This window comes from Oenanthe melanoleuca, chromosome 14 (assembly GCF_029582105.1).
Source record: "Oenanthe melanoleuca isolate GR-GAL-2019-014 chromosome 14, OMel1.0, whole genome shotgun sequence".
NCBI lineage: Eukaryota > Metazoa > Chordata > Aves > Passeriformes > Muscicapidae > Oenanthe > Oenanthe melanoleuca.
This window is the reverse complement of record NC_079348.1, coordinates 14,464,512-14,490,752: the sequence shown is the minus strand read 5'-3', so window position 1 is coordinate 14,490,752 and position 26,241 is coordinate 14,464,512. Positions and strand designations below refer to the sequence as shown.

General features: G+C 52.6%; 1 protein-coding gene across 3 annotated transcripts in view; it reads right to left on the bottom strand.

Moving 5' to 3' along the window:
• The window catches only part of WDR90 (WD repeat domain 90), a 33,659-nt gene that overhangs the window by 5,676 nt on the left and 1,742 nt on the right, over positions 1 to 26,241 (bottom strand). For all 3 annotated transcript variants that reach the window (XM_056503066.1, XM_056503067.1, XM_056503065.1), the window contains 32 exons: positions 26,014 to 26,190; positions 25,621 to 25,738; positions 24,309 to 24,479; positions 23,031 to 23,154; positions 22,662 to 22,729; positions 22,459 to 22,568; positions 21,176 to 21,400; positions 20,483 to 20,551; positions 19,424 to 19,534; positions 18,631 to 18,776; positions 18,325 to 18,382; positions 17,017 to 17,135; positions 16,486 to 16,647; positions 15,724 to 15,851; positions 13,745 to 13,861; positions 12,991 to 13,226; positions 11,755 to 11,894; positions 11,118 to 11,248; positions 9,472 to 9,602; positions 8,927 to 9,094; positions 8,523 to 8,651; positions 7,882 to 8,015; positions 7,762 to 7,799; positions 7,231 to 7,350; positions 6,676 to 6,858; positions 5,746 to 5,846; positions 4,753 to 4,855; positions 4,020 to 4,141; positions 3,102 to 3,261; positions 1,731 to 1,921; positions 1,319 to 1,487; positions 788 to 899 (listed from right to left, as the gene is read on the bottom strand). In XM_056503066.1, coding sequence (XP_056359041.1) covers positions 788 to 899; positions 1,319 to 1,487; positions 1,731 to 1,921; positions 3,102 to 3,261; positions 4,020 to 4,141; positions 4,753 to 4,855; positions 5,746 to 5,846; positions 6,676 to 6,858; positions 7,231 to 7,350; positions 7,762 to 7,799; positions 7,882 to 8,015; positions 8,523 to 8,651; positions 8,927 to 9,094; positions 9,472 to 9,602; positions 11,118 to 11,248; positions 11,755 to 11,894; positions 12,991 to 13,226; positions 13,745 to 13,861; positions 15,724 to 15,851; positions 16,486 to 16,647; positions 17,017 to 17,135; positions 18,325 to 18,382; positions 18,631 to 18,776; positions 19,424 to 19,534; positions 20,483 to 20,551; positions 21,176 to 21,400; positions 22,459 to 22,568; positions 22,662 to 22,729; positions 23,031 to 23,154; positions 24,309 to 24,479; positions 25,621 to 25,738; positions 26,014 to 26,190 — 4,271 coding nt within the window. The remainder of the gene's footprint in view (positions 1 to 787; positions 900 to 1,318; positions 1,488 to 1,730; positions 1,922 to 3,101; positions 3,262 to 4,019; positions 4,142 to 4,752; positions 4,856 to 5,745; positions 5,847 to 6,675; positions 6,859 to 7,230; positions 7,351 to 7,761; positions 7,800 to 7,881; positions 8,016 to 8,522; positions 8,652 to 8,926; positions 9,095 to 9,471; positions 9,603 to 11,117; positions 11,249 to 11,754; positions 11,895 to 12,990; positions 13,227 to 13,744; positions 13,862 to 15,723; positions 15,852 to 16,485; positions 16,648 to 17,016; positions 17,136 to 18,324; positions 18,383 to 18,630; positions 18,777 to 19,423; positions 19,535 to 20,482; positions 20,552 to 21,175; positions 21,401 to 22,458; positions 22,569 to 22,661; positions 22,730 to 23,030; positions 23,155 to 24,308; positions 24,480 to 25,620; positions 25,739 to 26,013; positions 26,191 to 26,241) is intronic.

Genomic DNA, 26,241 nt, shown 5'->3' with positions numbered 1-26,241 from the left:
CTGCTTTAAATTCAACTTTCTAATGAACCATTTCAGTGAGGGGCTTCTGTCCATGGAACACTGACTGGTAGAGCTGGGGTTGTTCATCCTGGGAGAGCTCAGAGCCCCTTCCAGTGCCTGGAGGGGCTCCAGGAGAGCTGGAGACAAGACAAGAGCCTGGAGTGACAGGACACAGGGAATGGCTTCCCACTTCAAAGGGCAGAGTTGGATGGGATATGGGAAAGGAATTCTTTCCATGAGGGTGGGGAGGCCCTGGCACAGGTTGCCCACAGAAGCTGTGGCTGCTCCATCCTTGGAAGTGTCCAAGACCAGGCTGGATAGAGCTTGGAGCAACTTGGGATAGTGAAAAGTGTCCCCACCCATGGCAGGGAGGGTTGGAATGGGATGGTCTTGAAGGTTCCTTCCTACCCAAACCATTCCATGATTCTGTGATTTGCACTTCAATCATCTTTTTACAGGGAAGAAAAAAAAAACAGGGCATGCAATAGCATGAGAGAAGAAACAAAGGCTATGTATTTCTTCTAATTCTCCTAAAGGAATTCCTACAAACCATGACACAAACTTCAGGCACGATAAACACCCACTTCCACTATTAAGAGGGTTCAGCTACCTGTGGCAAAAATTCAGTCAAAAGATCCAGACAGAAAGAACCTGCAGTCACGGGATGGAGAGAAAAAGCTAAGGATGAAGAGTAGCAGGAGCAGCGTGCTTGCACGTGGTGTCTGTCTGTGAAAAGCCACTCTCAGACAGGCCCTGGGGCTGCAGGGGAGGGGCCATGAGCTCCTACCTGGCATGGGGCCCTTTCAGCCTCAGCTCCTGCACGGTGGCCACGGACCACAGGCGGATGCGCTTGGTGTTGCTGCCGCTCACCAGCCGCTTGTGCCGACACAGCAGCACACCTGGGGAGGAAGGGCACCTGGCATCACTCCTGACAGCCACTTGGGCAGGAAAGTGGGAGGGTTCTACAGCCCAACCCTGATTTACAGGCTACAGGTCTGTAGGGGCTTTGGCAGGCTGCCCACATCAGTGGTGGACTCACCATCCCTGAAAGATTCAAAGAGCTCGTGGGTGTTTGACATGGATTAATGCTGGACCTGGCAGTGCTGGGTTAGTGCTTGGACCTGATCATCTTAGAGACCTTTTCCAACCTTAATGATTTTATGAAGCCCCAGGAAACCCAAGTCACAGATCCATTGCCACCCCACACATCTTGCATCCAACACAGCAAACTGCTTTTCCAAGCACAGCTGAATTGGGAAGTTTGCAAGCCCACGGCTTCTTCCCCAGCACATTCCCCCTTACAGCCCTGAGCACTCACCAATCTCACCCTCATCAGCTTCCCACGTCATGAAGCAGGAATTGGTCTCTGTGTCCCACACACAGATCTGGCCTGAGTTGGTCCCAGTGTAAAGCAGAGCATCAGCACCATAACACAGAGATGTCAGCTCCACCAGCCCCAGCACGTCTGGGGCAGGGGCTCGATGAACCTGCCAGAGCACAAAAGCCAGGAATGTCAAAGGGAATGAACATGCTTAGATGCATCAGGAGAAAAAAAAAATATCCTCCTCCTCTCACTTCCTGCAGTTAATGCCCCAAATACAACCAAAAGCTGCTTGTGCACAGTCAATATCACCTCACTGAGAAAAATCATCACAGAGCCCTCACCAGGGGTTTGGAAAATAAGTCAGAGATGCTGAAAATAAACCTTAAAAGGTAAAAGGAAGGTTTACCTTGGGTCTGACAGCATCTCCCTGCTGCTCCAACAGCCAGAACATCACAGCTCCTCTCCCCACACAGGCCAGGCCTTGGTGAGAGACAGGGCTAAAAGCCACATCGTGGAGAGGCTCCAAGAAACAAGTAGAAAGCAGGAGCTCATAGGTGTGGTTGCTCCACAGAGCCATGGTCTGGTCACTGTAGTCTCCTAAGGAAAAGGGCAAAGACAGGAGGAAGAATTCTGCTGCCTCAGGGTGCTCACAAGCACCCACACAGCACACACACATTGTGTCACTCCCTCATCCAGCTGCTGGGAGACAACAGTCCCAAACACCATTCCAGGCATGGGCACAACTCCTGTGCTCAGCACAAGCTGCACGACACAAGAGATGCTTGCCCAAGTTAAGGACAGACAGGACTGGCCCATCACTTCACAATGGAGGTTGTAGCAAACCTGTCCTGGCAGTGGAGTCATTTAGAGCAGCCAGGGCTGCGACTGCAGCAGGCAGAGCAGTTTTCCTGCTCTTCCTCCATCCTTAGGAGTCACTGCACACCTTGGGGAATGCCCACACAAACTCTCCAGTGACACTGGGCACTCAGGGCTAATCCAGGATGTCACCTTTGCCAAGGTCCCAGCTGAGGTGGGAGCTGACCTCCATGGAAGCCACCACAGCTGGGTGAGAGCAGAAGGCACTGGCCTCAGTGATGGCAAAATTCCCAAACTTCCGGAGAGCTCAGGAGGACAGTGCTCTCCTGCTGCCTTTCTCAAGCTCTGTGGAGACTTTCAGCTTTTCCCTCCCCTGCAGCCCAGACCAGAGCTGGAGGAAGAGAGCTCCTCTCCCACACTGCTCCCTGAAGAGCACAAAGCTCCCTTTCTCTCCAGCCTGCTTTTCTTCCCAAAGGCAGCCTCACCAGCCTGGAGTGAGCGTATTGCCTGCTCCACAGGTCCCCTCTCATGCAAAACAAGAGCTTCCTAATTGCATGTTGTCCTTTAAATGTCCCCTGCCTGAACAAAACAGACAGCTTGAGCATCCATCCTGTGCTGGCATGGCTGCCTGGCAGGAGGCTCACAGTTGGGAGCCTGGCTACTTCTGTCCAAGTCCATCTAGGCAGCAACAACAAGTCCAGAAGAAGGCTTTTCCCTTTGCACACTATAAATAGTAACCACAAACCATTTACAGGGGGTTTAAGAAGCACCAGTGAGTCAGGAGAAGAAAGCTGTAACTGCTGCATTCCCTGCTGTCCCAAAGATACCACACAACAGCTTTCTACCCACGAGCCTGCTGCACATCTGGCAGGTATTTGGTGCTCACAGCACCCTCCTGCCATGAGCTGTCTGCTCTGGGGTGCACCCCTGCTCCCACAGCTGCTGTTGGAGGAGTGCTCACCTATGGTGACAAGGAACCTGTCATCCCAGGAGAATGCCATGGCCTGCACTTGTGTCTCATGGTGGAACAGCTCTGCTGTGCAGGCCCCATCCTGGGTGCTCCAGATGCAGATCTGACAGTGGGAGTCTCCATCCTTCTTCCCTGAGGCAGAGGCAAGAACCTAACAGAACAATGTGTAAGTAATTAGACAAGGCTTGTTAGCCTTAACAGTTTTTTCAGTCCCACATTAAAGGGATGTGGTTGGCAAATGGAGAATTCACTGAGAAACAACATTCAGCTGATGGCAGGAGGGAAAGGCAGCATCACCCAGAGGAAGAGAACAGCCTTTACAGAATCACAGAATCATTGAGGCTGGAAGAGATCTCCAAGATCATTGAGTCCAACCTGTGACTGATCCCCACCTTGTCACCAGCCCAGAGCACTGAGTGCTACATCCAGTCATTCCTTGCACACCTCCAGGGATGGGGACTTGACCACTCCTGGGAAGCCTCTTCCAATGCCTGGCCACCCTCTCCATGGAGAAATTCTTCCTGATGTTCAACCTGAACCTCCCCTGGCACAGCTTGAGGACGTTTCCTCTCCTGTCTCTGTTCCCTGGGAGCAAAGCCTGACTCCCCCTGGCTGTCCCCTCCTGTCAGGGAGTCGTGGAGATCCAGAAGGTCCCACTTGAGCCTCCTTTTTTCCAGACTGAGCCCTTCCCTGAGCTCCTCATCAGACTTGTGCTCCAGCCCCTTCCCCAGCTCTGTTCCCTTCTCTGGACATTCTCCAGCCCACACTGAGCCAGCACAACAAATAGCTAGCTGACTCCAAAATAACTTCCATAGCCTCCAGGCAGAAGGAGGATGGGATTTTAGGCTGTGGGATTGCAAAGTGACAGGGACAAGCCCTGGCCTGGGGCAGCAGCAGCCTCTCTCCTACCTGGGCATGGTGGCTGAGGGTGAGTGTGGAGATCTCCTGGGCGTGGCCCAGCCAGTGGTTCTGGGACCCCGAGTGCAGGTCTTCAACCACGATGACGCAGCCAGAGGAGTAGGCGAAGAAGCCTGGCAGAGGAGGGGGAGGAGAGGGGATGTTTTCATGGAAAGGCTGCACATACAGCCCCCACCACAGCCCACGTGGAAAATTCTATGATTCATTAATACGTAAAAGCTGAGTTTTGATGCAGCTCAGCAGCAGCAGGTTGGGAGCGGGGCGAAATCTCACTTTCCTTAACCTGAGTAAAGCAGAGCTGGGTGTCATTCCAGCTGGAGAAAGGAGCAGAATGGGCTTTGTGAGCTTCCCTCCTGCTCTGTCCACCCAACAACTGGAGCCTCAGACTGCCCCGCCAACTAAAGCTTGCCAACAGCAAAGATCTATGGATTTTACCAACACAAAGAACCCGTGTTCAAGCAAAGATCCCAATCCAACAGTCAGAAGATCATAACTTCACTCAGTAGACACCCCTAGAATCACAGAGTAGAATCACTCGTGGGTTGGATTGGAAGGGACCTTAAAGCCCATTTTGTTCCACCCCTGCCATGGGCAGGGACACCTTTCCCTATCCCAGGCTGCTCCAAGTCCTGTCCAGCCTGGCCTTGGACACTTCCAGGAATCCAGGGGCAGCCACAGCTTCTCTTGCAACACATCCCACCACTCCAGAGCATTCCCAGTGTACCTGTATCTGGGTTCCACACCATATTCCCTCTGCCATTCCCATTGTAGCCGATCACTGCTTTCAGCTTCAGCACTTCACTGCCCGCTGGAGGAGACAAGAAACTCTGCAAGAAAAACAGACACTGGCTTAAAATAATCTCTGGAAGAATGGTCTGGTCAGGTGCATCAACACCCACACAGGAAAAAGTGAGTGTCCTCAAACACACATCCCACACAGATCTATGCCAACACTCACACAATTCCATAATGGAAGAGACAAATAATATTCCATAACAAAAGAGACACTGCCCCAGCACAGCCAGGCACAGATGCTTTCAGATGGGGCACAAAACAGGCTGGCAGGAAATGCCCAGCCAAGGAGCAGCTGCTAATCCCGCTGGGAAACAGTTCCATGGGTTTGGCTGCCTTGGGATGCAGATATTTCAATAGGAAGGGAACTGGAAGAAAAATGCTGCCAGGTGGAGGGACAGAGGAGAGGACTGGGGGTGAAATCTGGATGTAGCTGTTCTCCCAGCACTAGCAGCAGAGCTTAGGGAAGGGCTGAGTTAAGTTTCTGCTTTATTCCTGCTGTGTTTATTAACAGAGCAGGAGCTGTGCTGTGTCTCTCCTCACTACACTCCATGGATTTGCCTTCCCCAGCCTGCTCTGCCAATGCAGCTGCTCGCAAATATGGGAGCACAATGAATCACTCCATTGCTCACTCGTCTTTCACTCTCAATAGCACATGCCATTTCCATGCCTTTTGAATAAAAATGTATGCAGATTTGGGCAACACCAAAAGAGTTGAACACAACTCATTTTTTACTAGACTGAGAAGAGTTACATGTAGAGGAGAGCAGGGAATTAACGTTAGAATTTCTCACTGAACATCAGCCCAGAGGTATATTTCCCAAATTGCTTTCCAACAGAGAACAAAATGGAAACAATTTGGAAAATCCACCTACCCTAGTCCCAGAATGCCTGTTCTCCACCTGGTAACCAGCACAACTCTCACCTGGGGGAGCACTGATGCCTTGAAGCGAGGAGTGAAATGCCGGTAGGATTCCGGGCGAATGGAACACTGGGATTTGGGAGGTCTGGTCCCTTTCCTGGGTTCTGCCACACAGAAGAGAAAACAGTCCTGGGAAGGGTTTGGGAGCAGCACCCAGGCTGTGGCATGCTGTGCATGTGTGAACACACACAAGCAAAAATCAAACTGTAGTGTTGAATGTGGAATATTCCAAGTGGGAAGGGATCCACAAGGATCCTAAGTCCAACCCCTGGCCCTGCACAGATACCCCAACAATCCTACCCTGTGCCTCAGAGCATCATCCAAGCGTTCCTGGAGCTCTGGCAGCCGTGCCCATTCCTTGGGGAGCCTGTTCAATGCCTGACACCCTCTGGGGGAAGAACCTTTTCCTGATATCCAGCCTGACCCTCCCTGACACAGCTCCAGCCATTCCCTGGGTCAGTTCCTTCCCCACTCAGCCCCACCACACTGCAAACAGCCTAAGGACACCCACACCTCATGCTCCAGGCATCCCTGTGAAACCATGAGCCCCACAGCTCCTGTAACAGGAGCATGGGGGGCAGTTTTATCCTGAGGCTTTCCAACAAGTCCTGCTGGGGCTGAGCGCTGGCAGCTGCTGCTCCTGGCAGGTCGCCACACACCGCTGCAGCTCCCAGGCTGTGCAGCTATTAATAGAGCCATTGGGAGCTTTAATTGCAGCTGGATTTAATGGGATGTGCCACTCAGAGATGATACTGGCTCCAGGCTGAAGACAGGCTTCTCGTGTGCCCAGAAGCAGCAGCAGGGAAACAGCCAGAAAAATGAGCAGTTTTAGGGATCAGTGTGAGCTTCCCTCAATACTGACTTCCCTTGGAAGGTCATGCCCAAAGGAAAACTCCTGCAGCTCTGTACAAACCAGCAATACCCCTGATTTACCTTTTGATGGTTTTTCAGGAGACCTCGGGCTCTCCTGCTGCACTTTGGGCCTCACAACAGGCTCCTCATTCCCATCTGATTCTACCACAAGGACTGAGACATCTTTGTGCACATTTGCCACCTTCCTGCTGCTGCCTGGCAGATCTGCTTCCTCCTCCTCCCTGTCTGACTCGGAGAAAATACCTGGGTAGAAAAATCAGTGGAAGATGGAGCCATCTTCAAATGTGCCTGACTCGTGGCAGTGTCATTCCCCTGCTCTGTGGAACAGCCCAGCTGTTAGGGTGGAGGGCAAAGCAGACAATTCCTATTAGGAATGACAAACAAGGTGTTTAGCACAGAGAAGCTGTGCCAGCAGCTCAGAATGTGGAGGAGAGCAGAGGATAAAGGGGTGCTGAACCCCAGCACCTCCAGCTCAGGGGAAGGAATTGCAGGCTGTTCTGTCAGTCTGCCAGAAGGGATCACAGGTAGGGATGGCTCCAAGGATGCTGCTGAACTAGGCAAGTTTTTCCTAAAACAAGCTTCATTTTCCCCTTTCCCACAAGCAGTTCCTCTTACTCTGAAATCCTGCTGGGTGGGCAGAGCTGATATCCAAACACGGTGGGGAGGACAGTGATGGAACAGGCACTGTCTGCCGGGGGGTGTCAGGGACATCCTTGGGCTCCTCAGAGCTGCTCTCTGGGAAAGGAAAAGGCTTGGTGTCACTTCCTTCACCCCATGCTCCTCTCATCCTTCTGGATGACACCTCCAAACTCAGTTTTCCAGCTGCCACAGAAACCACTTCTCTGTGTTTTAAGAAAGAGAGGGACAGAGAGAAAGAGACAATAAGGGAGAAAGACAGAGGAGATGGAGGCGGAGAAATACAGAAGGCAAAAGTTGAAAATCTACCAGAAAGCCCAGAGTGGCTCTGCTCAGAATACCCCCACCTAAGCAGACTGAGGTGTGCCAATTAATCTGAGATTGTCCTTCAAGGCTAATTAGCTGGTGTGTCCCCCACTACATGACCTTCTCAGGGAAGGAACTATCCCCCAGAAATCCCTACCCTCTGTAAAAGCTGCCAGCAGAACTCATGGGAAGAGGCAAACTCACCTGACCTCAGCAGCAGTGTGGATGCAGGGGAATGAGCCCTGGCAAGGTGAGGAGACAGGAGTCACACAGGGATGGGGCACGGAAAGGGGACACAGGGGAGGCACTGCCCAGCACCATTACCTGCCTGGGGATGACCTGGCTGGAGGTGGAGCTAGGAAATCCCAGAGGAAGATGGCATCCCCAACGCTGATGACGTGCTGTTGGTCAGGGGTGAAGGCGACCTGGTGCACAGGCTCTGAGTGACCGATGAACACCTGGGAGAGAGCACACCTTGAGTCCTTCTTCATCACCTGTCCTGTCAGGATGGGGTTACTCCACTCCATGTCCTGCACAGCCAGGGTCTACAGGCCTCAGCAGAAGGATCTATCACACCTACAGTTCTCACACCTATGGGCTGATCAAACCGGGGCTGACCTCCACCACACTCATTTGGGGAAGGAAGAAAAGCTGAAGAGTCCAAAGTCTGATCCTGCCTCTGAAGCCTTGGGTGAGCCATTTTCCTCTCCATGTGGCCCTGTCCCTAACACAGAGCTATCACCTCCCTCTGTCCTTTACAGAGGGTCTCACTGGGGTGCTCTGGCAGCCCCAGCCTGTGCCCACTGCTGGGCATTGCTACAATGTGGGATCGCAGCTGCATTTCTCTGCTGGGCAAACTGGGACTGGGTACACTGGGCAAAGTCATACAGGGCCCACTTGCTGCTCTCTTCTCTGGGGATCCAGCAATGCAGCACCAGCCCCTGCCCTCCCTGTGTGGGCAGTACCTGGAAGTTGATGTTGAAGCGCATCCGATAGTCCCACACTTTGATGACCTTGTCACCAGCAGTGAGCAGGTACCGGCCATCCTTGCTCAGTGCCAAGGAGGAACAGGTCAGCTTGTGCACAGAGGACACCTGAGGACAAGAAATGGCATCATCAGCCTTAGCTGAGCTGGTTCCTGTCCTTATTTACACTTCAGCAAAAGAACAGCAGTGTGACAGTGCAGAAAACAAGGACAAGCTTAGGCTCACCCTGAGCACGAGCACACTGGGACAGCTGCAGGCTTCCCACCTGTGTTTCTTTGAAGCCTGTGAGCTCCAGGAGGAGTTTTTCTCTCATTTAACCTCCCATGGAGACATGAAGTGCCCAGCCCCACAGGAAACCTTGCAGATGAATTTCAGTGTCCTACCTCTCGCACCAGTCGTCCGGTTTTTGCATCAAGCACCAGGATTTTATTGGAAGAAGTGGATACCAGGAGCTCACCCTGAAGCACGGGGCCAAAGCAGACCTTCACTGCAGAGTCCAACACAGTGCAGGTGTTGTGCAGGTCGAGGATGCTGATGTCCACCCTCAGCAGCTGTGGAACAAAAAGTCACTGAACAACCACTGCAGGAGCCTCAGGATTGCTCCCACACTCCTAACACGAGGCTAAGGAGTCCTCTGGACCCTTCCTTTCCCACTTAATGAGGGGCTGCAGGTCCAGGTGATGCCCAGGAGAGCAGGTTAAGAGAGAGGTGAGAGCTGACAATCTCCACAGCACCTCTCCAAATTCTCTTTCTAGAGGGGAACGAAGCCATGAGGAGTAGAAACCTTGAATTTGTTATTTCTGTCTCACAGAAGGGAAAACAGGGAGCTCATTGTCAGCTGGTGCCCTGATTCACCTCCTTGGGTGCTGCCTGTGGAGTTTCCAGGGGACACCCCTGTGCCCAGGAGCAAGGGCAGCCTGCTGGGTACCTCATCGAGGGAGCAGGCCTCCATCACTGTCACGACGTACTTGGAGGGCCCCACGAAGGCCAGCAGGCGACTGTCCCCACTGACCACCAGGGTGTCCACACCACTGCCACCATCCCGGGCCACCACATTGCCTGGGGACACAGAGAGTGAGAGCAACAAAGACAGTGAGGAGGAGCAAAGCCCACTCTGATGGTGCTGCTGAGCAGCAGCTGCAGCTTCTCCCAGCAGCCTGTACTGAGGAGATGCTACGAATTTCACTTACACACCCAGAATGTGCAGTGAACCACCTCAAAAACAAGGCTGAGATGCACAGCTTGTTGCCTGAGTGAACAAGCAGCATTTTCAAGGAGAGCAGAACAAAGTCAAAGGAATAAAATTGATTTCAGCACTACAAGAGGAACTCTGCAAGATCTCGGCTGCAGCCTGGGTGCCTGAACCCAGAGCAGAATGAGGTCAGGGCTGAGCAGCACCACACTGATGTCAGTCCAGAGGGCAGAGAGACCCAGAGGTCTGAAAATCACAGAAATTACAGCAATTCTCTGCATTTATTCCACGACCATAATTCCACTGTTCTGTCCCTGGAACGTGACCAGGCAGCAAACACAGTTTCAGAGCAGAGTCACCACGTGAAGGTCCAGCTGCAGCACTGACACCAAACCTGGGTGATTTTGGATGAATTCCCTGATTCCTCCAACCCCTGTTTATTTTCCTGTACACTTCCTGGGGCAGGTTCATCTTCTTTGTGCAATATTGCACTGTATAAAAACCAGAGTTTGCTTTCCCTGCCCAAGCTTGTGCTGTCACAACTAATTTCCAAAGGGTACATTAAATGTGACACTAATTTTTCCAAACTGCCTTGCTCCTGCCCTGCTGCCTCCAGCTCTCCACCAGCTCCAGTCACCAGCACAGAGCAGCTCTGCTGCAGGCAGGATTAGGGCAACAATCCACTTCAAACAAATTAAATTGTACATGCACAGAATTGAAAGAGTCAGGGCTTGGGCATGAATAAATCTCTGTGACCCCAGCACATTCATGAAATCATCACACCAGCAGGAGAGGGTTTGAACCAGGACAGGTAGGGAAGTGCTGGCAGTCACTGGGTTTGCTGACACAGAAGGTACAAACAGAAATCACAGAATCATTGAGGTTGGGAAAGCCCTCTAAGATCATCAAGTCCATAACTCATGTCCTCAAGTGTCACATCCACATCTCTTTTAAATCCTTTCAGGGATGGTGACTTCACCACTGCCTTGGGCATCTGTGCCAGTGCCTGACCACCCCTTCCCCTGAAGGAATTTTTCCATGATCACATCTAAACCTCCCCGGGCACTTGAAGCCATTTCCCCTTGTCGTTATCCCTGGGAGCAGAGCCTGACCCACCCCTGGCTGTCCCCTCCTGTCAGGGAGTTGTGCAGAGCCAAAAGGCTCCCCCTGAGCCTCCTTTTCTCCAGGCTGAGCCCCTTTCCCAGCTCCCTCAGCCTCTCCTGGTGCTCCAGCAATGCCCAGTGCAGGGAGAAACGACAAAGCTCAGAAGGTTCATTGGGAAATATCACTCCAAGCAGGCTGAGTTTGGGCTGGCCGTGGTGTCAGAATGTCTGTGCTAATACAAAAAAAGAAAAAAGGCAACCCCAACCCTAGAGTCTTACCCAGAACTCTCAGAACCTGGGTCTTCCTTGCCACCAAGCTGTACAGAGCCAGAGTTCCTTGCAAGCAGGAGCTGAACATAAAATTGCCATCTGGAGAGAAGGTCAGCCCGGTGATTGCAGTGCGGTGCTGCCTGAAAAAGGGCAGAAAAAGTGAAGAGAAAAAGGAATTACAGACAGAGGGAACAGTGGTGATGTTGAATGTAACATGGGGAAGAACCAATTAACCAGGAACAGAGCAGGACTCCACTGTGCTCACCCCTGTAGCAGCCCAGGACAACCAACACTCCAATTTGCCAGGAAATGGAGCAGCAAGTGCAGCGCTCCAGCCTGGATGGAACCTGCTCCCTTCTCCCTTTGGATCATCCTCCAAATCCCACACTGAGGCTCACCAGGCCTTCCTGCCCAGCTGCTCTCTAGGACAAGCTCTTTCCTACTGCTGTCCACTGGGAAGTCACAAAGAAAACCCTCATGGCTTTCACAACTTGGGCTTTCACCTCCCAGAGCCTCAGCACAGCGGGATCTGTCCCAAACCCACCCAGCTGGCACCTGAGTCTTGTGGAGCTCCCTGATTGCCACTGTGGCTCTGTCTCATCACCAGGACACCCAGTTAGACCCGTGCAGCTCCCACTTCACTCACTTGTGCTCCAGCAGGAGGTCAGAGGCAGCCAGGCTGAAGGTCCGCACCACCCCGCTGTCGAAGCCACAGGCCAGGATCTTCCAGAAGGGGTGGAAGGCCACAGTACATGGAGCTTCCTCTGCAGCTGAAAAGTCATACAGCTGCAGGGAAGAGACACCACAGGCATGAAGCTGGAGAAGACTGGAGCTGCAGCTGGACCCAACAACTGGTCAGCCTCACATCTCCACCATGAGCATGTCCCTGCTCCTGCCTGGATGGATTCAAAGCCCAGTGAAGTCCTGGCTCTTTGGGCATTTAGATAAAGCCCTTAGGTGTTATGGTTTGTGCTAAAAAGCAACCTTTAAAAGATGGAGGAAAAGGAAATAGTTTTGTCTAACAGTATCTCAGAACTCTGCACTTCCAAAGGATCCCCTGCCCACAGTACCCCTCATTCTTCAGGGAGGGCTCCTGAACTGTGGGGCTTTGATAACTGGATCAAACAGACACCAGGGTGTGTTGGGTTGATGTGGCCAGAAACGTGTATTCTGTCACCATCTGTTGGAGCCGGGTGGGGCAGTGACCCTTATCTCCTGGCACATATTATCTGCTAATGGGCCATCTTTGGGACAGGGTGGGGCAATCATCTTTATCTTTTCCACAGCCCATCCTCCCTCCAGGAGATATCTCCTGTTAATGGCCACTGAGTCCCAGGGCATGACTGATAAAATTCCATCATCCCACTGGGAGATGCTCCAGCCAGGGGAGGAGCCAAGCCTTTCCTACCTAGATAAAAACTGAGATTTGGGACAGCAAGTTACTTTCTTTCCACTGGATTCCAGAGGAAAGCCAGACCTTTCCACATCATCCCTGGAGCTTCAGAGGAAAACTGCACCTTCTCCAGGAGCACTGCTTCAACTGAACCACATCTGCCACTGCAGGAGGATGCAGCCACCATTGAATGGGACTGTGCCAACACCCTGACTGACTGACAGCTTGGATTCTGACTCTGGCAGGGTTGGGATTGTTCTTTGTAATACTGCATTTCTATTTTAATTTTCCTAATAAAGAACTGTTATTCCTAATTCCCATATCTTTGCCTGAGAGCCCCTTAATTTCAAAATTATAATAATAATTTGGAGGGAGGGGGTTTACATTCTCCATTTCAAAGAGAAGCTTCTGCCTTTATTGGCAGACACCTGTCCTTCAAACCAGGACAAACCAGGACACGAGCCACCAGCTGCCTCTTGTCTGACCCACCTGCTGCCTGGAGGGGAGGTCCCACACTCGGATGGTGTTGTCCTGGGACACTGTTGCTATCTGCTTCCACTTGCCCTCCACTGAGAAGCCCAGCACAGAGTCCTTGTGAGAGCGCATCAGCGTGTTGTAGTCCCGGGCCTGGATATCCAGGTAGCCCAGATTCCCAGAAGCTGTTGTGGTCAGGACTTTGTGGCTGTCTGGGCTGATGCAGACAGAACTCACTGAAGCCTCATGCTCTGGGGAAAGACACAGGAGTCAACAAATCCTCTGGGAAAGGAGCAGCAGGAACATAGCTGCAGACCCATATTTAGGAAAGCAATGCCCACAGGAATGAGCAGCCCACGACCTGAAGACTGAATGTTTGCAGGTCTTTGAATGCTTGTGAGTTTAGTGACAGGTTAGAGAGATTAGTCTCTGCCCTTCCTAAAGTCCCTGGGCCCTGCTGTAATGGTGATTGTTTTTGAAACAATCAACAACTGCTCAGCTTCTTCCCTAATTTTTCATGGACAGATGAGCCGTGGCTAGAAGGGCACACAAATCATGATGGAAAGTCTGTTCTCTCCCAGGAGATCCTGTCTTTCTCCTATGAGTTACAATAAACATGAATAATTGCCACTGAACTGACAGCCAGCCCTGGAGGCAGCATACACAACACAGCCCTCACTGCTGAGGATTGCTGTGGGAGCTGTGGCAGTGGAGCTCTGGATCTGCAGCAGATGTGGAGCTCAGAAGCACCACTCCCACCTCTACTCACCTGCCTCTAAGACAGCAGCTGAGAAGTCCAGCAGCCACAGCCTCATGTAGCCATCCTCTGATCCTGTGGCACAGAAGGTCGAGGATATGCTGATACTGTTTATAGCAATCCCAGGGCCTGGAAACCCAAAAAACAGCATTTTATACAGTGAAACAAGAAAACTCAATCTGAGAGGGCGCCCATCCAAGAGCTGAGTGTGGTAGCCCCCCCAGCCCCAGCTGGAGCTTGAGGAGGATGCAGGAAGCCCACAGGGACTGGCAGAACAGGCTGAAGGGTCTCAGCCAGCCCTTTTCAGGGCTCCAAACTCCTCTTTACCATTGTGAAACTCTTGCCAGGCACAGAAAATTCCTACCCATGCCACATTTTTGCCTGAGACAGGATTCTATAGCAAAGGATATCCCAGACTGATAACTGCCTGAGGTACAAACCCTTTCATTGCCATGTCCCAAAGCCTCTCTGCAGAAGGGAGATACAGATCTACAAACTGGGAGGTTTTGATTAATAGAATCATTAAGATTGAAAAACCTCATTGAGCCCAACATTATCCCACCACCAGCCCATGTCTCCAAGTGCCCATCCACAGGCATTTTGAACATTTCCAGGGACAGAATGGGCAGCTTGTTCCAATGTCTTATCACACTTTCAGTCAAGAAATTTTCCCCAAAATCTAACCTAAACTCAGGTATAAAGGCCTTAAGTTAGAGGCAGCACTGAGACCAGGAGGCACCAAGGTTTTAGTTTCATCTCCTTTTGGGCCCTTTCTTGCCCATGAAGTGAGAACTGCAGTTACATACCTCTCAAAGGCCACATTATAGATTAATTAGCTCAATTTGCCAAAGCAAACTATGCACTAAGTTTCAAGATATCAGAGCAATCACACTTGAAAGTGAATTCTTCCTGCTGTTCAAGTTAATGGAAGAGCTGAAAGTTGGTCTACTTAATGTAGAGTGACAAAGATTCCCCGAATGCTCTGCACCAGCTGAATAATGAAAAAATCCCCAAATTCATCTTTTTCCTTAATCTTAGTTCTTTTTCCATCTCTCCATTAAGTTTCCCATCAGCTAATGAAGACCTTGTCTGATGTTTCTAAAAGTAGTGTTTCTCTGAAAGTGCAATCAGCATTTAAAATGCTAAAATCTTTCTTAAAATGATACTTTACTGTACTAAGGAAGATTATTTGCAGTCCTTAAGAGGCAAATAGCAATGATCTAATCAACCCCAAAATAATCTTTCAGCACTAGGTAAAGAACTAGTAGGTTTGAACAGATTTCTGACCCCAGTGGTGGTGGAAGTGGTCCCTGGTGGTTTTCCCCCTCTCCTACCTGAGCTGCTCCCTGGCTGCTCCTGCTCCTGCTCCCACCTTAACTGCTCCCTGCCTGCTCCTGCTCCCCCTGAGCTGCTCCTGCTCCCACCTGAGCTGCTCCCTGCCTGCCCCTGCTCCCACCTGAGCTGCTCCCTGCCTGCCCCTGCTCCCACCTGAGCTGCTCCCTGCCTGCCCCTGCTCCCACCTGAGCTGCTCCTGCTCCCACCTGAGCTGCTCCCTGCCCCTGCCCCTGCTCCCACCTGAGCTGCTCCCTGCCTGCCCCTGCTCCCACCTGAGCTGCTCCTGCTCCCACCTGAGCTGCTCCCTGCCTGCCCCTGCTCCCACCTGAGCTGCTCCTGCTCCCACCTGAGCTGCTCCCTGCCTGCTCCTGCTCCTACCTGAGCTGCTCCCTGCCTGCTCCTGCTTCCACCTGAGCTGCTCCCTGCCTGCTCCTGCTCCCTGCCTGCCCCTGCTCCCTGGCTGCTCCTGCTCCCCCTGAGCTGCTCCCTGGCTGCTCCTGCTCCCACCTGAGCTGCTCCCTGCCTGCCCCTGCTCCCACCTGAGCTGCTCCTGCTCCCACCTGAGCTGCTCCCTGCCTGCCCCTGCTCCCACCTGAGCTGCTCCCTGCCTGCTCCTGCTCCCACCTGAGCTGCTCCCTGGCTGCCCCTGCTCCCACCTGAGCTGCTCCCTGGCTGCTCCTCCCCGTCCCCCCGGGGCTGTGCAGGCAGCAGGCGCCGTGCGCTCCTCACACAGACATTCTTGTAGTCCACCTCCAGCACGTGGCCACTCCTGCTGCACACAAAGCTGTAAAAAAAAAAGAAAAACAAACAGGAAAGCCTTCTTTTAGTAAAAAACCACCTTGGTTTACCTTGGTTCAGTTGGTTTGTGTAAAGCAATCCTCGCTCACAAGTAGGTCAACAAGGTGTCTGAGTGTTCCACACACCTCCAAAGAAGTGGAGGAACAGAAATCAGCAAAAGAGCTAAAAGCTTGCCATAAACTCCAGAAAGGAGCCTCCCTCTGCCACAGGCTGGCTGAGCTCACAGCTCTGCCTTTGTGGGACAGCATGGGGTGGCAACAAAGGTCTGGCTTTGATGATTAAAATAAAACAACAAAGTGTGTGTCTGTATGCAAGAGGATGTGTACCAGGCTCCTCCTGCTGACCCAGGAATCCAACAGAGCTTCAGGTGGGGAGAGAACAGCAGCATGGCCAGAAGAAAGAGGCTGTTCTGCGAGCAGCCAAACCCCTTTTGGGAGGTGACACGTGCTGAGTGGGGAGAGCCTCTCCCAGCTCCAGAAGGCAGCTGCATTTTGAGGGAGAACCCCAGCAAAGCTCTGTGGTGGAGGGGGAAGGCAAATGCTAAGCAGGGAGAGGTGCAGAGGTGCAGGGCTCGCAGGACACGTGACAGTGGCAGTGACAGTGGCAGTGGCAGGCCTTACAGCACACGGTTCTCTGGCTCCTGCTCCTGCCCAGGCCCCTCCTCGAAGGCCAGGTCGCTGAAGTCCAGGGAGTGGTACTCGCCCAGGGCCACGGGGCACGAGCGCAGCGCCCCGCTCCGCACCCGCCACAGCCTGACGTTGTCCCGGCCACACGACACCATCCTGTCCAGAGACACAGCCTGAGCACCAGGGCAGGGCTCCCCTGGGGGAAGGGCAGTGTCCCAAGGCCCCTGACTGAGAACAGGAATGGCAACCGGGTGGCTGCAGCACCACAAATCCCCCCACCCCCAGCCATGCCACAGTTATCGAGTTAAAGCGGTTTGGGGTGACGGGACCTTAAAGCTCATCTTGTTCCACCCCCCACCAGGGGTAGGGACACCTCCCACTATCCCAGATTGTCCCAAGCCCTGGACACTTGCAGATATGGGACAGCCACAGCTTCTTTGGGCACCCCTCCCCACCCTCACAGGGAATAATTTCTTCCCAATATCTAAGAATCAATACTTTCAGTTTCTCTTCCTGGCACACTACCTGGTATCATCAAAGAAAGCAATCTTCATGGCCTGGATGTCCACATCTGTGTGTGCTTTGGCCAGCACAGTCACACTTCCACCACGGGTCACCTGAGCAGTGTTCCACACCACCACCATCTGAAGCAAGAAAATATGATGGGAGAGCTGCTCAAAACCTTGGCAGCAGAAGAGCTTTTCCTCCAGCAGCTGCTCCAGAGCTGGGCACAAAGTATTGATAACAGAGCTGGAGCAGGGAAATAAAACCCATTGCACAGAGGGCTTAGGAGAGTCCAACAGCTTTGCAAAGCTTCATGGCAATATCCTTGTCTGCAATCCATAATTAGAGATTCTAAATCCCAGGGCTGCCTGGCAACAGGGCTCAGACTTGGAAAGAAAATCCACAGAGCAGTGGGAACTCTGCCTGCTGGGATACAGGAGCTGCCCCAGGGTTGAGGGAGCAGGAGGCAGCACGTATCCCCTGCTCAGTGCAGACCTGTGTGTCCTCAGTCCCATCACCAGGGGCAAGAGTCAAACCCTCTGCCTAAAGCAGAGGTGCCTGCAGAAATGCAGGAGGATGCTCTGCATTCCAGCACAGTGTTAAAACCAAACCCAGCATCACCTCAGAGGCTGGGATGGGCTGAGGCATCACCCTGGGAGAGGTACTCCCCCAGCACCCCCATTCTCCCACCGTGCTTTCACCCCATTGATCCCACCCCCCAGCTCCCACACAGATCACAGAACACTGCCACATGCTGGGAAAAACACAAAGCACTGTGTGGTTTTTCCTTCACTTAGTGATGGCACAGCTAATTGCTGATGGTCGTCACTAAAGGATGAAAACAGTGGATGAAAAACAGTTCCACTGACAAAACAAAACCCCCAGTCCCATGGAACAAGTTTATTTTTGACTGCCACACGTGGGATCTGCGTCATCCCCAGCTACAAAGCTGGGAGGCAGCTCCACTGCCTGGCATCCCTTCCCACAGTGATGCCTAGAGCTGGCAGATTTCACCTCACATCTTGCTCTAAATGCTATTAAAATAAAGACATATCCCCACCACCCTGCCTTGGTCCTAGCTGGGACCACTCCAGGGATAGAACAGCCCCAAAGCACAACCCCAGCAGGTCTCTTCAGCTGCTTCCAAAAGGATTTGTTCACTTGCAGAAGCATCAGGCAGAGGGAAAGTATTCTCTAGGCAGAGAAAAGGATGTGACCCAAGAACATGACTAGGAAAGCCAAGAGCAGAGGTTTGCCTGGAAAATAACTACAGAATGTGGGAGAACAGCTCTCTCAGGGAAACCTCCCAGCCCCAGGGTCAGCTCTCACCGTTTTGCTGTGCACGTCCTTCCCAACACCACACAGAACAGCTCCACTGTGGGAAAAGCTGCAAGAAGAGAGACCTGGTGAAAAACAGCTCCTTGTACCCTGGGTTCATCCTCACAGAGCATAAAAGGGGACAAGTTGTGGGGATGGGGAGACAGCAAGACCTGAGGGATAAGCTGAGCAGAGCTGCAGCACACCCAGGCCAGCTGCCAGCAGGTTCAGCACAAGCACAGGCAGCTGTAACTCATCCCTGCTCTATCACACAGCAATAGCACGGAGAAGCTGCCGTGCTGCAGTGCTGACACACACCTGAGGGACACGAGGGACTGCAGGCAGGTTTTGAAGAGGCAGAGGCAGGATCCCGTGGGGAAGTGCCAGAGGCGGCCCAGGCTGCGGGGCCCGGCCTGCGCCGAGGCCAGCAGGGAGCAGCTCCCGCCCAGCGCCAGCGCCGACACCTGCGGGGAGCACGGACAGCAGCCCTGCAGGCTGGCACAGGCTGCCAGCACAGGGCTGCCACCAGGCTGCTGGCAAGCATGAATCAGGAAAACCTCATGATTGCCTAGCAAAAGGTTTTGAGAATATGGAAACCATAAACGAGATTGAAATGAAAGCAGGTTTCGACTGAGCGGCTGGAGAGCAGCAATGTGGATGCTTGAAGATCTTCTCCCTTTGTTAAGATAACACCAGTTGCTGCAAACATACCAAAGAGCCAGCAGAGACCCTCTCCAGGCATGACAGGAAGGATCCAAGATAAGGTTTAGAGATAAGTAATAAAACATGGTAATGTAGTGATTTCTATAGGTTGTATGTAAATGTTAGAGAATTTGTATCTTGTATTAGATTAGTTAGTGGAAATTAGAATATTCAACATAGAAGAAGAAGACTTATTGTGTTGTAAATGGGAAAATTTCTCTCTTATTTCCTCTCTTATCAATCCTATCACTCCCCACTCTCTTTCTGCCCTGCTCTGAGCTGCAGGGCCCTTTTCACGCACACCCTATGCAATAAACTGCAAACTTCAAGACCAGAATATAGAGAGTGCCTGAGTTTGTCCTGACCACCATCCAGGCTCCCACAGCAGGGCAGCAAGGGCTACACTCACCTTGTCTGTGTGGCCAAGGAAGAACCTCTGCTCGCCGGTCCTGAGGAGCAGGGTGACGATGACAGCGTGGCAGGGGTACACCACAGCTGAGCTGTCCTGTGTCCACAGAGCCTGCAGCACCAACACAGGGGGACACAGCTCCAGAACTGCCCCACAGCCCAGGCACAGCTTCCCCAGCCCTGCAAGTGTTCAAGGCCAGGTTGGATGGGGTGTGGAACAACCTGGGCTCGCAGGAGAGGGCCCTGCCTATGGCAGGGGATGGAATGGGAAGGGCTTTAAGGTCTCTTCCCTACTATTGAACAGCAGATCCAAGGAAAATGATATTGCTGGCAGAGCCTTGAACTGACTGAACCAAACAAACCCTTCCTTTACCCTTTACAGATCACAAGCAAGGCCCAGTGTGCCATAGAAACAACCCAAAACACAGCCCTTCCTTCCCAGCCTCCAACAAAGCAGCACCAGTTTTAATGGGTTAAACTGAAATTTAGTGAAGAGTCTGGAGCACAAGTCTGATGAGAAGCAGCTGGGGGGCCTCAGCCTGGATCTTCTGTCTCTGCACAACTCCCTGACACGAGGGAGCAGCCAGGTGAGGGTCAGGCTTTGATCCCAGGGAACTGGGACAAGACAAGAGGAAACAGCCTCAAGTGCCAGGGGAAATTTAGGTTGGATACTGGGAAAACTTCTTCACAGAAACAGTGTTCAGGCACTGGCACAGCTGTCCAGGGCAGTGGTGGGGTCACCATCCCTGGAGGGGTTTGAAAGACATGTGGATGTGGCATTTCAGGACATGGGTCAGTGGGTTGGGAATCCTGAGAAAACCAGTTGGAATTGATGTCTTTAGAGGGCTTTTCCATCCTATGACTCTGTCTAATGGGCACCATAATTTTTCATTCACCATCCTAACAGCAGGCAGTTCTCACAGATGCTCATGCCCACCCACTTTGGGATCATTTTCCACATCAAGCAGTGCCACACTCAGCTGCATTTCACACTCCCAAAACATCCATATCCTGGCCACACAATGACAGATCAACTCCCCAGATCATCCAAGCCACTGACCCATTTGGTGCTGCATCCTCCAAAGCCAATAATTGTTCTCAGCTTCAGGATGGGATCTGGCACAAGCCCCTGGAAAAGAAAACCAGACAGCACCATCATGCTTAGAGCCAGGCTGGGGTCCTCCCTCCACGGGGCTCTCTCTGAAGGAGCTTTGGGTTTCTCCTGTCAGAGGGGACAACTTTAAAGCATTTAACCTGGCAGAGTCAAAGCTGGCAGCAGGAGGAGCTGGGGTTTCTGAGTTAAGCAGCTCTCCCATCCAGTCCCAATGATGCCCAGAGAGCTGGGGCCACTGTAAAAATCCCAGGGAGCTGGTTTGGGTTGGAATAGACCTTAAAGTCCATCCACTTCCACCCCCTGGCCATGGACAGGGACACTTTCCAATAGCCCAGGATGCTCCAAGCCCTGTCCAACCTGGCCTTGGACACTTCCAGGGCTGTCCTGTGGGATGGCATAAGGCCCAGAGCCTTTCCTGTACACACCTGGGCTAATCTGTGGCTTAAGGTCAGCACATTTGAACACAGGATCCCTCTGTCAAGGCAAGTAAGGTGCTGGTGGGAAGAACTGCTCATCAGAAAAAGACATTTTGGACTCTGCAAGTTTCACTGAAATACAGTGTGAACCTTGTGTTCCCACTCTCCCTTCATTAGAAATAACACCCCAAAACCCCCTTGTGACCCTCCAAACTTCACACACCTCCTCTGAGCCAGGGACAGGTCGGGGTGCCTGTCTGCCCCTCTGATGAGCACAGACGTGGATGCCACCATCACTGAGTGGCAGTGGCTGCCCCGTGTCCCCTGCACTGTGCAGCCTCTGCTTCTCCTCCATGGGGCCTCCAGCAGGCACGGCTCTCACAGGCCCTGGCACTGCCAGGTGAACCTCTGGGATGCTTTTGGTGATCACAGGACACCGATGTGGCACCTGAGAATGAGGAAAGCCTCAGACAGAGCTCAGTTCTGCCAGTGCCCTCCACCTGCCTGGGGCAGAGACAGGGAGACACTCAAATCTGTCCTGACAGCTCTTCACAGCAACACAAACAAGGAGGAAAAAATGTGGAGGGAGAGCAGCCCTGTGGGTACCTGGCTTGGCCAGGTTGTTAACCAGCTGCTCTCTTTTTGCTCCCAGTATTGTCTGTGAACAGTTCATCTCCCTCAGACAGCAAACCAGAGCCATGTCAAATGCTGCTGGAGCTCTGGCAGGTCTGGCACTGCCCTGGGGAGACTGGTCAGTGCCCAACCACCCTCTGGGGGAAAAACCTTTATCTAGTATCCACTAAAACCTCTCCTGACAGCTCCAGCCATTCCCTGGGTCCTATCCCTGTCACAGAGAGCAGAGATTGGAGCTGCCACCCCTGATGAGGTCTGACCTCAGTCTCTTTCTCTCCACCTGATGCACCTCTCACTCCGTCCCTCTAGACCATCCTCACCATCCTCATGGCCATCCTTTGGACACCTTTTAATAAAGAGAGGTTGTGCTCCTCAGTTTCTCCCTCTCCACACCTTGAGGATAGCTTCCCCCAGTCCCTCTCCCAACATCACCACCATGCTGATAAGCCAGTCTGGACAACAGCTCCCATACCACCCCCATGGGGAAGGGGAAACCAAGATGAGGGCAGCTGCCTGCAGCACCAGCAATCCCAGCTCCACACACTGCTCTGCTCCCTGAGGGCACTGATTACATTCCTTAGTCTCCAGACCTCACTTCCTTATCTATGATTTGAAGACACACTGATCTGCTGCCTCCACAGAGACAGAAACAATGGATGTCTGGAGATTTCAAGGTACTTGGCACATCTCCTGTCTTTGTGTTGCACCACACTGAACCCTCAGACTGCAGGGCTCTGGTCACCAGACTGTGCCTGGAACAGCTGCCAGTGACAACAAACAGCTTCTACATCTTAAATTAAGACAGAGATGCAGGGAAAAGCTCTATGGGAAGCAGGAAGGAAGGAGCTGAAGCCTCCTCCAGGGTACACTTACAGCTTTGGGACTGGTTGTCTGCTGGACCAGGGACAGGTGGTCAGAGGTGGCTCTGGAGGGTGTCACCAGCTGGGTCAGCGGGCGGCCACGCTCCCCCTGGACTTGGTCACCTGAGCAGCACAAGGAGCAGGTCGAGCTCTTTTGGGAACCCAGGGCACCCAACTGGGGTGGCACAGCCTTGGTGCTGTCCCCAGCATTCCCACCTGCCACAGGACTTGGGAAGCTCTTCTGGATGGAGTTGTGCAGCAGCTTAGCCCCCTCAGGTGGGAACCTGAGCAGAACCAGAGGAAGGCACCGTGTCATTGGGATATTGCATTGGCACCTGGTACCTCAGCCTGGCACAGAGGCCCCTTCACTGCCTCCTGTAAGATCCCCTTTTGCCTCATGGTCCTTCAAACACAGGGGTACCAAAGGCAGATGGCACTAAGAGTGTCTTTGTTAACAACACCTAAATGCCCACCCACACCCCAGGTTCACCTGGATCTGTCATTCCTTAAGTGGCACTGCCCATCCTGCCCTTCCCAGGGGCATGGGGAGGTCTGGGAGCTGCAGTGGGGTTGGAGCAGCCATACCTGATGTAGTCATAGAGGTTGTGCCACTTCTCCCCCTTGGGCACAGGGAAGGCCAATTCCCGGGGCATGGGAGCGATGCCGTGGCAGGACAGGTCACCGAGCCGGGCCTCAGCAAATGTCACACCTGCCACCACAGGGACACACACTCTGAGCTCTCCTAGCCCAGGGAGCTGCCTGGAATCACATTCCCTGTGGGATACGGGCACAAAGCACTTCCCACCTGAGAAACAAAGTCTGAGGTTTGTAACAAACCCACCCCGCACAGTAACTCCCAACCTCCAAAGAGGAGCCCAGAGCACAAACTCTTGAATTCCAGTTATAAACCCCCAGCCTCAGGCTTCATGCCATTTCTGTCACTGATTCAGCAGTTTCACATGATTTCTCTTAAGGCTTGTTGCCCATTTTCTTGTCTCCTCCATGTATTTTTAAATTTAGGAGAGTGAAACAGGAAAGGTTTCAGGAAAGATACAATAAGTTTCAGGAATTTCAAAGCAGCCCTATAACTTCTTCCTCACTGATGCTTCCCAGTAGGCCAGGCAGTTCAGACAGAATTCCAGCATAAAAAAGGAAAGACAGAAAACAAAGGATTTGACCAAAGTACCTCTGCCACACTGAGCATGTGGATAAAAAAAGCAGGTTGGAAGATTTTTGACACAAAAAAATCACATGCTTTTCCAGCAGATAAAAGGGCAAGTCCTGCAGAAGTGAGGCTCGATCAGACCTTTCATTTTTACCCCTGAAAAGATTCCTAACCTTTGAAAGATATTTAACTTTGCTCTTTTCATTCACTTCTACAGCTGGAAAATCAGAGGATACTTTCCTCTAGAGTTTGGGAGACTGTATTCCATTCCAGATTTCCTTCCAGTGCCAAGAGAGGTGGGGAAGGATTTTGGACAAGGGCCTGGAGGGACAGGACAAGGGGAAATGGCTTCCCACTGCCAGAGGGCAGGAATAGATGGGATATTGGGAAGGAATTGCTCCCTGTGAGGGTGGTGAGGCCCTGGCACAGGGTGCCCTGAGCAGCTGTGGCTGCCCCTGGATCCCTGGCAGTGTCCAAGGCCAGGCTGGACAGAGATTGGAGCAGCCTGGGACAGTGGAAGGTGTCCCTGCCTGTGTGGAAACTTAACACCATACCAAATATTTTACCCTTTCTGTTCATATCATAAAGCACCAGCAGCCCAGTGCTCTGCCAGGGCTGCAAACTCAGCTTTGAACCCCCATGGGGTCCCCCTAGGCTGGGCTGGAGCCTCAGGAGAAAGCAGGCTCTGGGCTCCTCACCTGGCTCAAAAAGCAGATCACTGGTGCAGAGGTTTCTCACGAGCAGGTTGCAGCAGAGTTTGACCCCCCTGAGGTGGCTGTACCTGCGGCCCAGGTACAGGGCCAGGATGGAGGGCAGGTCCAGCACCAGGCACGTCCAGCGCGCGTCGGCCGGGGCTGCTCCAGGGCCACCTGGGGAGGAGAGCACAGCTGGGAGAAGGGATGCTGGAAACAGCCTGCAGACGTGGAACTTGCTGTGAGCCTTGAAACTTTCTGTGCTGACAGGCACTGACCCTCAAGAAAACACTGCTTTTGACCTGAGGCCTTTGGGAAGGCTTCCAAAAGTAAATGACAGAACTAAGATCACAGGTTTAGTTTGAATAGAAGTGTGTAATGTCATATAGTGGAAATTTTGGAATTTGAGGTTTTAGAATACAGCAGAATAGAGGGCAAGATGGAGGCGGAGGTTTCTTTCTTCTTCACCTTCTTCTTCATGAGTCTAGGTGGGATCTTGTTTAACTGGACAGAAAAGTCCACATTGCGAGTCATGAGTGTTTGGTTATTGGGTGAAAAGTAAAAATAATTTAGGTATTAGTTCTTAATTAGACAGTTTGGGCTTAAAAGACCTTGTAACAAGAGACAGATCACCATTTTGCTATTTTTAGCTTATTAGCTAGAAGTGCTGTAGCATTCACTGTAACGTAGATAAAAATTAATAAACATCTGAGTCCAAACACGAAATTCCATCTCTAGACCTTTTAATCCCAACTCTGGAAGAAGAGAAAAAAGAACACTAAAACGTGATAGACCTTGCTGGACAGGAGACACAAGGTTCACAGGGTTCAGTACAAAGTATTTACCAGGCAAGATTCCCACCAGGCCTGTGCCAAGTGGGAGATGGGAAAACAGGTCTTATAGGCTCAGGGGTGGGGAAGGACAGACAGGCATCCCACCACCTCCATGGGCTCATGCCTGGCCTGGCACTGCACCCCACTGTTTGGGAAAACAGGGATAGGGGACAGCCCAGCCAGGAGCTACAGCTCTGATCCAGCTGCAGAGGGGCTTCTGCTCAGGCCCACCACTGTTATCATAAAATCCTGGAAAGGTTTAGGTTGGGAGGGACAACCTTAAAACCCATCTCATTCCATCCCCCTGTCCTGAGCAGGGCCACCTGCCACTATTCCAGGTTGCTCCCCATCCAACCTGGCCTTGGGCACTACCAGGGATGAGGCAGCCACAGCTTCTCTTCAAATGCATCAATCCAACTTGAGGACTCAATCTACTTTCTAACAATTTATTTTGGTGGTGTGCCAGCCCAGCCCCGGCTCCTCACCCCGCTGGGCTGTGCCCTCGCTGGCTGCCCCGCTGACGAAGGGGAACTGGAGCCAGGTGGGCGTGGACTTGAATTCCTTGAAGAGGCTGGAGAAGGAGATGCGAACCACCTGGTTTTCCTGGGAAGAGACACACACACGGAGCTTTAGTCACCCTGGTGGCTTCGGCAGGGAAGTGCTGCAGAGGAGAAGGCATGTGACCCTGCCTCCTGTCCCCTCCATGTCTCCTGGCGCCAGTGGAGATGCCACCAGGATGGAAACCATCTCCAGCCAGGAGTGACCCACCAGCAGCAAAGAGCAGCCACGTCCTGCAGCCCCAAAGCCCAGCAGTGCCATCCCCAGTCCTTCAATCAGCCACGATGGCAGTTTGAGAGGGGCAACCCTGTGCCACGGACCTCGGTGGTGACATCCAGGTGCACGAGGAAGTGCTTGCGGGGCAGGGGCCTGAAGAGCAGGTAGAGGTAGCGCCCTGTCAGCCCCAGGGACTGTGTCCCTGCCCGTGGCAGCTGCAGGTAGCTGCTGGCCGGGTTGGAGCCTCGGATCCGGTAGACTGTTCCCTTCAGCCTCGAGTCCTTTGGAAACCAGGGAAAGATGGGGGTGGGTCAGCACTGCCCACCCTTGGC